Source organism: Branchiostoma floridae, chromosome 7 (genome assembly GCF_000003815.2).
Source record: "Branchiostoma floridae strain S238N-H82 chromosome 7, Bfl_VNyyK, whole genome shotgun sequence".
Taxonomy (NCBI): domain Eukaryota; kingdom Metazoa; phylum Chordata; class Leptocardii; order Amphioxiformes; family Branchiostomatidae; genus Branchiostoma; species Branchiostoma floridae.
The window spans coordinates 23,804,462-23,817,338 of NC_049985.1; the positions used below are offsets into that span (position 1 = coordinate 23,804,462).

Consider the following 12,877-nt stretch of genomic DNA (forward strand, 5'->3'; position numbering starts at 1 on the left):
AAATGTCACGACCATATCACGTACGGGACAAGAGATACATTGAAAAAAATGCTATGATAGAATATTCTCATTAAATATGCAAATGTGCTCCTATTTTGCATAATTAGTATTTTATCTTGTACAACATTGTCTAAGGTACCTATATACTAAAAATCATGAAAATCCGTTATTCCCTTCTTGAGTTATCCTCGTCAGAAGTTTTTGACAAAAATGCCCCTGCTATCCCAAAACTAGACGCTAGGGGGCCCAGACTTATGTCATTTTTTCCTGAGCACAAGAGCTATCTAATACTTAAAAATCTTGACCATAGCATGTTCAGAACACCGAGATAGAAAAACCGGAAGTTGCGCTGCAGTACCAAGGTTACACACCAGGGGGCCCAAAATTGACTTTGACCTTCGTCTTCCCAACCCCTACCCACATACCAAATATCATCGTAGTCCATCAAGAGATTCTCAAGTTATGCTGACCACAATATGCGGACACACAGACACACACACAGACACACTCAAAACTATACGTCCATTTTTTCATGGAGGTAAAAAGACCGACTGGGGACTAAACGGAGCTTAAACTTTTTTGTTCCATAACATGTCTTTGCCAATTTTTAAGGTGACCTTTGTACAAACATTGCTTCGGCAATATAAGAGAGACGTATTGAAATGTTAATGTATGGACAATTTCAACTCGTTTTTAAAATGTATGCCAACTATCGGAAGGATTACGCTTTGCTTTAACACAGTTTCATACTATGGAGGGTGTTTTTCAGACCTAAACCAAGTTTCACAAAACTCAATGACACACATCTCATGTCGCATGACCATGCAGAATTGAACACGACCCACCTCCATCGCTTCTGACAGGATTAACGACCGCGTCTGTTTTCTCCATGGTCAGATCTCCCTGCTGAATTTGCACGTCAATAGATCCGAACAGGCCAGGTGATGCAGGTGTTGATGCTGACGAGAGTAAAGACGATGCACTTGTTGATATATATGAGAGGTAAGGCGATGCACGTCTTGATGCAGATGAGAGGTAAGGCGATGCACGTCTTGATGCAGATGAGAGGTAAGGCGATGCACGTCTTGATGCAGGTGATGCAGATGAGAGGAAAGGCGATGCACGTCTTGATGCAGATGAGAGGTATGAGCTTAAAGGCGATGCAGGTGGTGATGGTGATGAGCTTAAAGGCGATGCAGGTGGTGATGAGCTTAAAGGTGATGCAGGTGGTGATGCTGATGAGAGTAAAGGAGAAAAAGGCTAAATGAAAAAAAAAAACTTTTCTAACCAATAACACTTGGGCTACTAACTGTCTACTGTCTACTGTCATGCTGTGAAGCGGTGGTTTCCAAAAAATTATAAGTTCCCGACCAGTCAGTATGAGTACGGATGTTTAAAAATCCTAATATTCTTAACAAATCCGTCAGTGCAAGAAATGCAAAACAACAAACTGCCAACTGCAGCTGCTTGAAGTAATACCTACCAGGCACATGTCCGTCGCTGGAGAACTGATGCATAGTCAAGTGAAAAGTGCCCAGCGTCTTAATGTCATAGACAATGACTCGCACAAGTGTAAGGTTCTGAGGATTCTCTTTAAGGCCGAATTCTTGGACTGCGCTGTATATTCCTCGTGCACTTTCTACTTGAGACATCGAGCCCCCTACAAGTGTTGCAAGGAAGAAAGTATCTGTTACATTTGTATGCCAATGTGATGACAACATCTCTTTTTTTTCAAATGCTTGCACAACTAACTAAATACATTTCAGCCACCGAAATATTTGATATATCATTATCTTGGGATGTCCCGTAGAACCGCAATTCTACATTACAATGAAAATGTCGATACGAAGTATAATTCCCATTTACTTTTTAGGTACGTCTAAAGCGCCAGAGAAACTTTGTTGGCCAATTTGACGTTGTTGAAAATTCGAGTGAATGGTGACGAAGGTTTAAGCTAGCGCTTATCCGTATTGGAAACAACATGATCGAATTACATATTGTCTGTCTAATTAAAAGTGTAAAAATATAACGGTACCTGTTCCTATTGCGGGGAATGATATTGACTTCATTCCCAGTGTGTCCGCTTTCTTCAGACAGGCTAGTACAGCGTCCTTCAGTTCCGAAGCACTGGGTAGGATCATGTGGGCGATCTTCTTGCTTGCAAGTCTTCCTGCGTCTGCGAAGAGGAACACAAAGAAATACATTGTTCTCTGTGGGCCAATCTTTGTCTTATATGGGGATGATGATATAGTGACCAGAAGTCGAATATGCGTGTTATCCCTGCTCCATATTACCAAAAGCCCTATGTCACATACATCATACGATGTGCCTACGAAAGTATACATCGTATGTCGTACGGTTATTGCGTTAAATTGCAGGTAAATCGTACGGTAAAGTTTCGTAATACCCCGCGAAAATCGATCGGACGACGAGTCGCCCGAGCCTCGCTTATCATAATAACTTTATAGTACAACAATTGTACAATGTAAAAGGCATGGCATATACGTCACGAATACGCGTAACCATATGTCGATCTTAAATATGGTTGAACTTCCTGCTATACGCCTGAAGAGCGTGGATAATGTGACAGGGGTATAAGTAAAGTCAGCCGTCGCGGAGCGTCCTGTGATGTTCAATTTTTTTTCCAGCGTCGTACGATTGTTCACTTGTTACTCTGTGACTGGAGGGTAACCTCCAGCAACAGAGTCTTGTAATCACTTTGTGCGTTGAGTGTTTGCACCTATATCTCTAAGTTCCATATGCCGCAATCGCATGTGGATTGGCATGTCGTCTGTACTCAGTTGCGAAACGATGCACTTTCTTTTTTCGCCGTAGCTGTTTTTATTATGGATGTATAATTTCAGTTTTCACCCCTACGGTATAGTGGTTCAGGTCTTCCTTGTGATCGCTTGTGGTAATTGGATACCATCAAGCAGATGTTGTCCTCGTCGGAATATGCTATCTCGTTCGGGCTTTGCGTTTCCAGTATTGAGGTTGGTTTAACATGGCATACTGTTAACATTTTGCGCGGTTGATAGTCATATTCATTTTATGGTTAGAACGTGTTTGATCCTTGGGATCTTTTTTTCCCGGGAGCTGTTTTCATTATCGATGTAATAATTTTAGAAATCATCCCTATTTCCCTGGTATTGTGGAACAGCTGGCTTGTAGACGATAGGGTTCGGCAATTACTTATCTCGAAGCAGATATGGGGTTATGTTATGTCCACAGCTGTCATTGACCCACTTTTTAAAATGGTGTGCGTCTCTTCCATTGTTCCAGTGTTGCTGTTTTTATTCGGTGTCGTTCGATTGAGACGCTGATTTCGCTGTTAATGCGTACAGGACTATGTTTTAAATTTTGCAGTGATAGGTATGTTAGCTTTCAAGTAAGTTTTTGCTATAAGCTGATGTGATATGTTCTGTATGTGATATAAACACCGAGTCATACACAAAAAAACAACAACATCAAAGCCGACATAAACCATGATCATGTCAGAGAGTATGTTACCTACGGTCACTTGTATATATTTTAATTTGCAACCTGAACGCTTTTACGCTTCTTTAACTGACTAGCTGTTGAATACCAGACTGCAGTGTAAGGCTGATATAGGGTAGGCCTGATATTTGATCTAATTATGATTCATTCATTGGCCACGATTCATCACGTGTACATAGCCATCAAACAATTAGCCTTGGGTCGAGGCTCCACTACTGGCACGCTGTTCTTTGCTACTGTGATCTGATGGCTCCAACTTTCAACAACATAGACAATAACATTAACAAGGAAAAAAAGAAACCACAATAACATGGTCAAATGTATAAATCTTTCACGTCATCATGTCACAAGTAAGAACCCTGGACGCAGAACCAGACTTCTTCTTAAGATGAATTAAAGAATCAATCTACGTTACCACCATCCATCAACAATGACGGGGGCGCCATATATTTTTTTCAACATTTTAAACTGTTTGCGTGTTTTATACCTGTGAACACCCCTATGTCACTTCGCTTTGGCCATGCCTCCTTTAGGTCATCAGCGATAGACTGCCCTCCTGCTTTTACAAGTGCCTTTGTGACTACAGTGAACCCTGAAAGTATTGGAGGACATGTGCGCAGCAGTTATTTTATTTCAAAACACTATTTGTCATTAGGTATATACATGTCTTCCTAAATTTGCAAAAACAACATTTGATGTGAGTGAGCTTTGATGCTGAATCAGTTAAATTCATTCTTGACCTCACAACATGAATGAAGAGCTGGAAGAAATATTTAAACAATTTGGTGCTCAGTAGCATAAGGAGGGTACAAACAAACGGCTATGTTCCTTGAAAACGTCTACGTTCCTTTAAACATTTCTGTTGCTTGGAAAAGAAAACTATCATTGTTGCCTGTAAACAGGGCGTTGACCTTTTGGTTTTAAATATTGTGTTTTCTGCGAAAAAGATCTACCTATGTCTTTTTTATTATTATTACTTTCCTTAAGACATCTAAAGTAATGATGTAAACGTCTTACCCATATTCTTAAGGACAGTACTGACAACAACGTCGGTTTTCTCCTGACAGATATCTCCCTGTTCGACCTGCATTCTTACCAGACCAAAGCTCATTTCTTGTTGACCTGGGATTGGTGTTGTTATATCGCCTGTAGTAATAAAGACATACGCGCAAAATATATTAATGTTCAATATCTGTAACTGTCTGAATCCTCACACTCTCTTGAAAGAAGTCGGACCCCAAGCTTATGCCGTGCCCGTTAGTATACTAGGACGTCATAGATTGATGCAATGGTTGGAATGGAACAAGTGCACATGCTTTGCACAACTATATTTCTCGCCACTACGTACACTATGGAAAATAAAATAATTGACATTGTCTGAGTCAGAACTACCAAAGGAAAGAGCAAATGGAAAACGTTTTGTTGCTGTGATGCAGTTTTGTGTGGCTGAGATAATTTTACACCCGAAGAACACGGAAAATTAAACTTTTAACATTGCACATTGACTTAACCTAATAAAATACTTGCCTATGGCGGCAGGTCCCGGTTCACTAGGGATGCTACAGAACTCGGCCCTGTAGTCTGCTAACATCTGTCCGTCGTAGATGGTGAGTTTAACTGTTGTAAGGACGGGATTCGGGTTTGGTCGGACAAACTGCTCAATACCAACTCGGATCGCATTGGCTGACTGGGATGGGGTCAACCCAAACCGACCTGGTACGATATTCAAATTGTATTAGTATTTAGATATTTAACTAAGGTTTACTACAGAAAGCTGTTTAATTTACGACATTATGATTATAATTTTACCGCATGCAACAAATGAACTTCATCAAATGTACTATATTTCTGTTTAACCCTATTCAGACAGGGTTTTTATTGTTAATGATTTGGTGGTTATATGTTAAGTCATTTAAGAATTACAGGCCGAAAAGCCCCCTCAACCCAACCAACCACAGCAAAAAGTTACACAGAATAAGATTACCTGTTCCAATGGCAGGGAATGCAATCGACGTCAGTCCGGCTTGATTGCTCAGAACAAGGCACTGGCAGACTGCCTCACTAAGTTTATCCGCTTTGGGGAGCACCATGTGAACAACCTTCTTACACCGGAGAGTGCCGGCATCTGGGATAAGGACAGTTATGTATGGAAACCTTAGATAATGCCGTTATAAATTAGAATACCTTGAGCATCGATATATCTATATATTTAAATTTTTAAGAGAGAGATAGATAAATAGATATATTAGATAGATATAGATAGATAGATAGATATGTATAGATATAGATAGATAGATAGATACTTCAGATAGATAGATAGATATAATTGTAATCATTACAATGTGTTGCAACAAATCTAAAAAGATTTTCAAACACATACACATACATGTATGGATACCTAGAGATAGTTACACACCATACGAAAATCGTATGAGACACATAACAATAGTAAAAAAATAGACAGAAAATGGCATATTTAGGTATCCCTAAAGCGTTCCTGACCTGTGAGAAGAACACCATTGACTTTGTTGTCCCAGTTGGCCTGGCAATTGCCTCTGATGCTTTCGCCTCCGGCTTCCACAAGGGCCTCGCCAATCACTGTGAACACTGCAGTTATAATCATAAGATAAAGGCTTTCTTTTAGATGTCAGTATTTAAACACCGTTTTAGTTTTGATAACCGGAGGGATAACCAATGTGTACTGCGTTTACCTTGCATTCGGCAGGTCGTGAGTACGATCGCCGATCTTGTCATACCAAAGATTTAAAAAAAAGGAGGTAGCTGCTGCTTTCTCTGCTTGGCACTCAGCATTTTAGAAATAATATAAGCATTTTAGAAATAATATAAAAGTTGAACACACAGCACTACCAGTGAACTTGTCCTATGTTGTAGCAAAGACATTGTGTGGCCCATGTCCAGAGCCAGAGAACCAAAGATGGGCGCTACCCGAAACACCATTTGATGCGGGAAGGACGTAACATCTATTTTGTCTTTATCATCCAAGACTCCAAACAAGTTGTAGTTGTAAAGGTACCGGTGATGATTTGCCTACCTTTGCTGCTTATGACTGGATTAACAATCGCATCTGTGTCCGCAAACTCGAGCAGGCCTGTATGAATGTCTATGGTGATGGGTCCAACGCTCAGGAGACCTGAGGGTTTGGAGATGATAGATTATGTTAGTGACAGCTATCATTACCAGCCATACTCTTTAAAAAATGCATGTTTTATATATAATGTTGCCATACCTACGATCTATGTCAGATCGTTTTTATTAATATTTCTTTTCATCAGCTTGTGTTAAGTCAAAGAAGAAAGCGCTACCTCTGTCTTCTAGTCGAGTTCTGTATTTGTACTAACGACATTAGGAAAATAAAAAAGAAATGTTTTCCTTACCGACAGCCGGTGTTGGGGCTTGTGGAATGGGGCTTGGATGCTTCCGAATCTATAAAGGTAAATTAAGATCTACATAAGATTTATTCGTTGCTCGAATCTACAACTACCTAATGTACCAAATATTATCTTCTACAAGGCCGATGTTCCTTCCCTAATCTTTCATGTTGCTCTGGTTGTAAATTGTGTTCCTTATTGTTACATCTGGTTAGACATGTAAACATGAAAGAGTAAAGCAACTATATAGGTGACATTTTTGTCGAAAACGCAGTATGTTTTCCCTGCTAGTCGTCATACTATAATTTTTCTAAATCAAAATCAGCTTTTTGCCCATTTTTGTGAAATAGACATAATATGGTAATTGGTAACAAAAATTGTAAAACATTATATGTTTAAGAACATGGACACGTATTACATGGTTGCTGTCTTTAAAACCGGATGCCCGAAAATGAGGAACGAGAAGAATAAAATGAGGCAAGCAAAACAATATGGCAAACATAAAAAGGAATTGGCGGCCAATAACAATTCCAACTGACCCGTTTCGTAGCTGGTGCCTGTGGATAGGTATTACTGCTCCACAGCAAGGTACATCTATGGTTCTCTTCTATCTTCTTCAACATGTTCTGAAAGGCATCTTTGCTAAACAGCTTTTGCAGACCTAAAACAGAAAAAAAAACAGAAAATAATTTTACTTACTTATCTTTTTCCTAGATATTTTTACTATTTGTGTATTTTGTCCCTAGGAGACACAATAAAACGTCAAAATATAGCTACCTCTTAAATTCTCTGTGTACCTGTAAATTGAACTTCTCTGGTGATATGAAGATCTTGCATGTATTTCATGTATGATGACATGTATTTCTAAACCGTAACAGTGTAGTTTTGTAGTAGATCAATGTTACATCATTCCACTTACCGGGTTCTTTGTACTGTTCTTTGCTCTTGATGACGGTTGAAGCAAGATCCATGAGTGCTTTTGACACTTTGCTCATTCTATCACGAGGGCCTAAAATCTCGAAACCCGTTTTCACAGCTTTAATCTTGACTCCATTGGCACTTTCAATCTTCTGAATCTCATCCTCCCGACCTTTAAGTAGGACATTTAAGACCGCTTCGTCTACACTGACTACCGACGTGTCGACTTCTATCAAAAAGTCGTCAAGCTTTTTCTCCATGTCATCAACTACTTGAATAAGGCCCGCGATCTTAACTGTACCCGAAAACTTATCAGCTGACATAACAGCGCTGAAGTTAGCATCTTCGTTACTCTGGGCCATAAAACTATTCCAGCCACCAACTCCCAGGACTTCCCTTGAAACATCCCTACTCAATTCTGCGAATAGAGGTCGGACGCTTTTTGCTGCAATGCCTGCAGTGGCTTCGTCTACAGCCCAAATGGTCACTTCATCATCTCTTACGGCAACTACGACATCGTTTAACACTTTCGCCTGTGTCAGAGTTTCATCAATAGTCTTTTTTATCTCTTCTGAGACTCGAAGAACAGAGTGAACTTCAGGGGATACTTGCCACCTCCTTTCCTTGAACTCGTCAAGCTTGGCCTCAACCATGTCGTGTGCCTGCTGTACGTCTTGCTCTACTCCTGTGATTAAAACTTCATGGCTGTCATGAGTGATATCAAAATCAAGGTTAGGGAAAGAAGACCGAATTGTGGGTAGTTGCTTTTCTAGCAGGCGCAGTTTACGCGGATCAACATGTTTAAGTGTTTGTTCAATGCGTTTAATGGCCCGATGAATGGTTGTTTTGTCCGTAGGTGTCGAAGATGATGTTGTGAAGTCCACCCCGGCTATGGTACCAAGTGGCTCATAGTGCGCGAACACGGCGATAGGACCGAATCCGAACTCATGGTTGAGTTTACTCACGACTGTCGGAACGACTGCAGGGACAAAAAAGAAAGAATAGTTGCAAAATTTGATCGCTTTTCATGAAACCATCCCTTACCAGGTGTTTGATTTAATACACTGCCTTGGCAATTTCATTTTCTCTTTACCTAATGTCACCAAGATCGATCGAAAATTAATTGTGTTTCTTTTGTGTGTTGGCAAAGCTCAAATTTTACAACTATTCATTCTTCTGACAAAGATGGGATTCCATTGAAAGAAAGAAACAAATATACTGACACGTCAGTGAAGTGTGAATATCCAAGTAGAATATTACACAATATAAAACGATATACCTATAAATATTTTTAGTTTGAAAATACATATTTCATTCTCAATCACTGTTGGACGATGTTATCTGAGATGCCTGGCGGTTTAGATGACAGCTAATATGTACGTAATCCCCCCATTATTTCATGTAATGCAGTTTTACATAATCACGCGAATTAGAAGATATTTTGCATAACTTGTATCAGTTCATGTGAAAAACACAAAACACATTGATTGAGAAAATATATTCTATAGACTATAGCTAGAAAACAATTGCATGTAGTTAAGACTTGAAAACAGTAATTATGGTTACTGCAACTTTGGAAAGCTAAGGGAAAATTTAAAATTCTTACCCTTGGGATCTTTGAATCTGATAATAGCCGTCCCTTGTTGTTTGCCAGGGATGATTTCCAGTATCTTCCCTCCCCCGCTTTTTTCGGTGTCTTCAAAGTATTCAAGTAGCTGATCTTGTGTGATTCTCTTTGTGATTCCTGACAGTTGCACACTCCTGGTGACGACCACGGGGAAGACGGAGAGAATTTGTCCCGACAGAGGTCTACTTTTAAGTTCATCAGCCATCAGACGTCTTGTTTTTCCATCTAAGGTAATGTTACGTGAAATATGTTAACCCTCAACAGTACACCTTCCCGTACTGATCAATCGGTCACCCTGGGGTCCCAAAACAGTTTTTATAAATTTTCAAAATTATTAGTAAGCAACTACCTTAATTATTTTGTCGAATGATGTGTGAAAGTCTGTGTCCACATTAGTTACAAAAATCACACATTTTTACCTTTTCTATTCTTTAAAAAAAATCCATTTTTTTTCAACATCTTTTGGGCTTTAAGTTTACACATTGATGCTAAATATTACAGAATACATAGTACTGGGGTCCACATCTTTTACTCACAAAAGGCATCCCGTCGGTCCCAGAATAAATAGGATTGATTTAGCAAAAACAAAAGGAAGTGGATTTAGTTAGTTAGAAGGTATCAAATACGAACTAAAAGGCTACGTTAAACCCCTGTCGCTTTGAGAAAATAGTCAACGAAATCTAATCTAAAAAATTTTGTAATGAGCACAACCCGTATCCATGACCCTGGTGCACGTGGCTATTCTGAATTTGATTGACTGTACCATCTCACCTTAGAGCTGCGAAATAGTTGAAAATTGGATATCGATAGGTGGTCTTTACATACTGTAAATCCATACGGGAATTTGATTTCGCAAGAAGGAGAAAATGAAATGTTCGCTGTTAAACAAAGAGCTAAAGAAACCAACACCTACTACAGCTAGAGACTCAGCTAGTGACCTATATATATATGCACTGTTACGTAAAAATTATACAGTGGTACAACATGACCGTTAACGTGTATTTAACCTAATTCTGGGCTGGGGGTTAAGGCCTGCGTCACATTTCATGTCGCATAACGCCAGAACGGCTTACGTTGGATTCACATAATTTAGTGAATTGTCCTAAAAATTACTTGGCAACACAAAATATTCAATTTTTCGTGTTGTCATTGCAATAATTCTTTCACTGGCATTTTTGACGAAAATCGCTAATGAGAGCTGTGTATTTATCACATTATTTTAGTTTTAAAAAGTGTTTCTGTCGAAAAACGTGTTAACAACTTTCACATGAGATAGTGATTGGCACAGTTATATCACATTATTTAACTAGAACATACAATTTGATCTCTTACCTTACTAGTAAAATAATGTGATAAGGGGTTGCTATCACATTATTTCACTAATAGAGACCATCTATATATCTCTTACTAGTAAAATAATGTGATAAGGGGTTGCTATCACATTACTTGTAAAATAATGTGATAAGGGGTTGCTATCACATTATTTCACTAATAGAGACCATCTATATACCTCTTACTAGTAAAATAATGTGATAAGGGTTTGCTATCACATTATTTCACTAATAGAGACCATCTATATATCGCTTATTAGTAAAATAATGTGATAAGGGGTTGCTATCACATTATTTCACTAATAGAGACCATCTATATATCTCTTACTAGTAAAATAATGTGATAAGGGGTTACTATCACATTATTTCACTAATAGAGACCATCTATATATCTCTTACTAGTAAAATAATGTGATAAGGGGTTGCTATCACATTATTTCACTATTAGAGACCATCTATATATCTCTTACTAGTAAAATAATGTGATATGGGGTTGCTATCACATTATTTCACTAATAGAGACCATCTATATATCTCTTACTAGTAAAATAATGTGATAAGGGGTCGCTATCACATTATTTCACTAATAGAGACCATCTATATATCTCTTACTAGTAAAATAATGTGATAAGGGGTTGCCATCACATTATTTCACTAATAGAGACCATCTATATATCTATTTCTAGTAAAATAATGTGATAGTGGGATGCTTCAAGATGGATGCGCTATATGTCAAGAGTACAGCTCGGCGTCATGTCTTTAATAAATGAATAAACGAATGACTGATTGAATGAATAAACAAACGAGTACAGCTCCGTGTCGTGTCTTGAATGAATGAATGAATAAATAAACGAATGAATGAATGAATGAATGAATGAAAGCATGGTTCAATGACACTGTGTAACTAAAACTTCCGCGCAGTGACAATCAAATACTGGTGATATATTTTTAACTAGCATTTTTCTTGCCCTGCAACGAATTGAAAACAGATGTATGGCTGGTGTATTCACCAACTTGGCCAAGCAGATGTAAGCGCCCCAGTCTGTACAGATCTTGCGCCTTTTATTCTTGTCTTTTCCTTCTTCCGTAAAACCCAACGACCTATATTTTCGTGCACAGTTCCAACAGGACTATAACAGTATACGCAGGGCGCAACACGCGTTGCCCACGTATTCATCCAGCAGTATGACGACACTCGTGTAATAACTTAAACTGGCCCACTTACCAACCCTTATCACGTTTTCTTTTTCACTAGTATAGAGTACGGAAGCTTACCAGTGAACTAATGTGAGAGGGCCGTGCTCTCACGTTGGTTTACCAATAGACGATATTGTTTCTTCTAACTAGTGAATGAAGGAAGGGTTTAATGATATTGTACATCTAAAACTTTGGCGCAATGACGCGCAATGACAATCATTTACATATATATTTAACTGGCCTTTTTCTTCCCTTGTAGCGAAATGAAAACAGATGTATGGCTACTGTATTCACCAACTTGGCCAACTTCTTGTAAACGTTGCGTCTTTTCCTTGTCTTTCTTGTCAATCGCGCGTCCGCACATCATTCTGTGTCGCTCACATGGGTCCTATCACACCATAAAATTCATACAATGTGTCCAGATCTTCCCACGATTCTGCCTAAGTATAACCTAACTGGCCAAGCAGATGTAAGCGCCCCAGTCTGTACAGATCTTGCGCCTTTTATTCTTGTCTTTTCCTTCTTCCGTAAAACCCAACGACCTACATTTTCGTGCACAGTTCCAACAGGACTATAACAGTATACGTAGGGCGCAACACGCGTTGCCCACGTATTCATCTAGCAGTATGACGACACTCGTGTAATAACTTAAACTGGCCCACTCACCAACCCTTATCACGTTTTCTTTTTCACTAGTATAGAGTACGGAAGCTTACCAGTGAACTAATGTGAGAGGGCCGTGCTCTCACGTTGGTTTACCAATAGACGATATTGTTTCTTCTTACTAGTGAATTAACGTCATAGAGACATGCTATAAAATGTGTTTTCACTGGTAGACACACATTTTATACACGTACTAATGAAGTAATGTTTATATTATATATGAGGGGGGGATTTCTGCCTGGGTCAGAAGGGAG

The 12,877-nt window shown here is 39.0% G+C and overlaps 1 protein-coding gene across 1 annotated transcript in view; it reads right to left on the reverse strand.

The window, feature by feature from the left end:
• Window positions 1-12,877, reverse strand: part of LOC118420183 — a 34,598-nt gene that overhangs the window by 10,433 nt on the left and 11,288 nt on the right. Inside the window, exons 7-19 of the mRNA XM_035826897.1 lie at window positions 9,412-9,657; window positions 7,807-8,784; window positions 7,427-7,548; window positions 6,894-6,942; window positions 6,551-6,649; window positions 6,001-6,105; window positions 5,483-5,623; window positions 5,026-5,211; window positions 4,516-4,644; window positions 3,986-4,090; window positions 2,036-2,176; window positions 1,484-1,660; window positions 842-1,235 (exon numbers count right to left, since the gene is read on the reverse strand). Of these exons, the coding sequence (XP_035682790.1) occupies window positions 842-1,235; window positions 1,484-1,660; window positions 2,036-2,176; window positions 3,986-4,090; window positions 4,516-4,644; window positions 5,026-5,211; window positions 5,483-5,623; window positions 6,001-6,105; window positions 6,551-6,649; window positions 6,894-6,942; window positions 7,427-7,548; window positions 7,807-8,784; window positions 9,412-9,657 (2,872 nt within the window). The remainder of the gene's footprint in view (window positions 1-841; window positions 1,236-1,483; window positions 1,661-2,035; window positions 2,177-3,985; window positions 4,091-4,515; window positions 4,645-5,025; window positions 5,212-5,482; window positions 5,624-6,000; window positions 6,106-6,550; window positions 6,650-6,893; window positions 6,943-7,426; window positions 7,549-7,806; window positions 8,785-9,411; window positions 9,658-12,877) is intronic.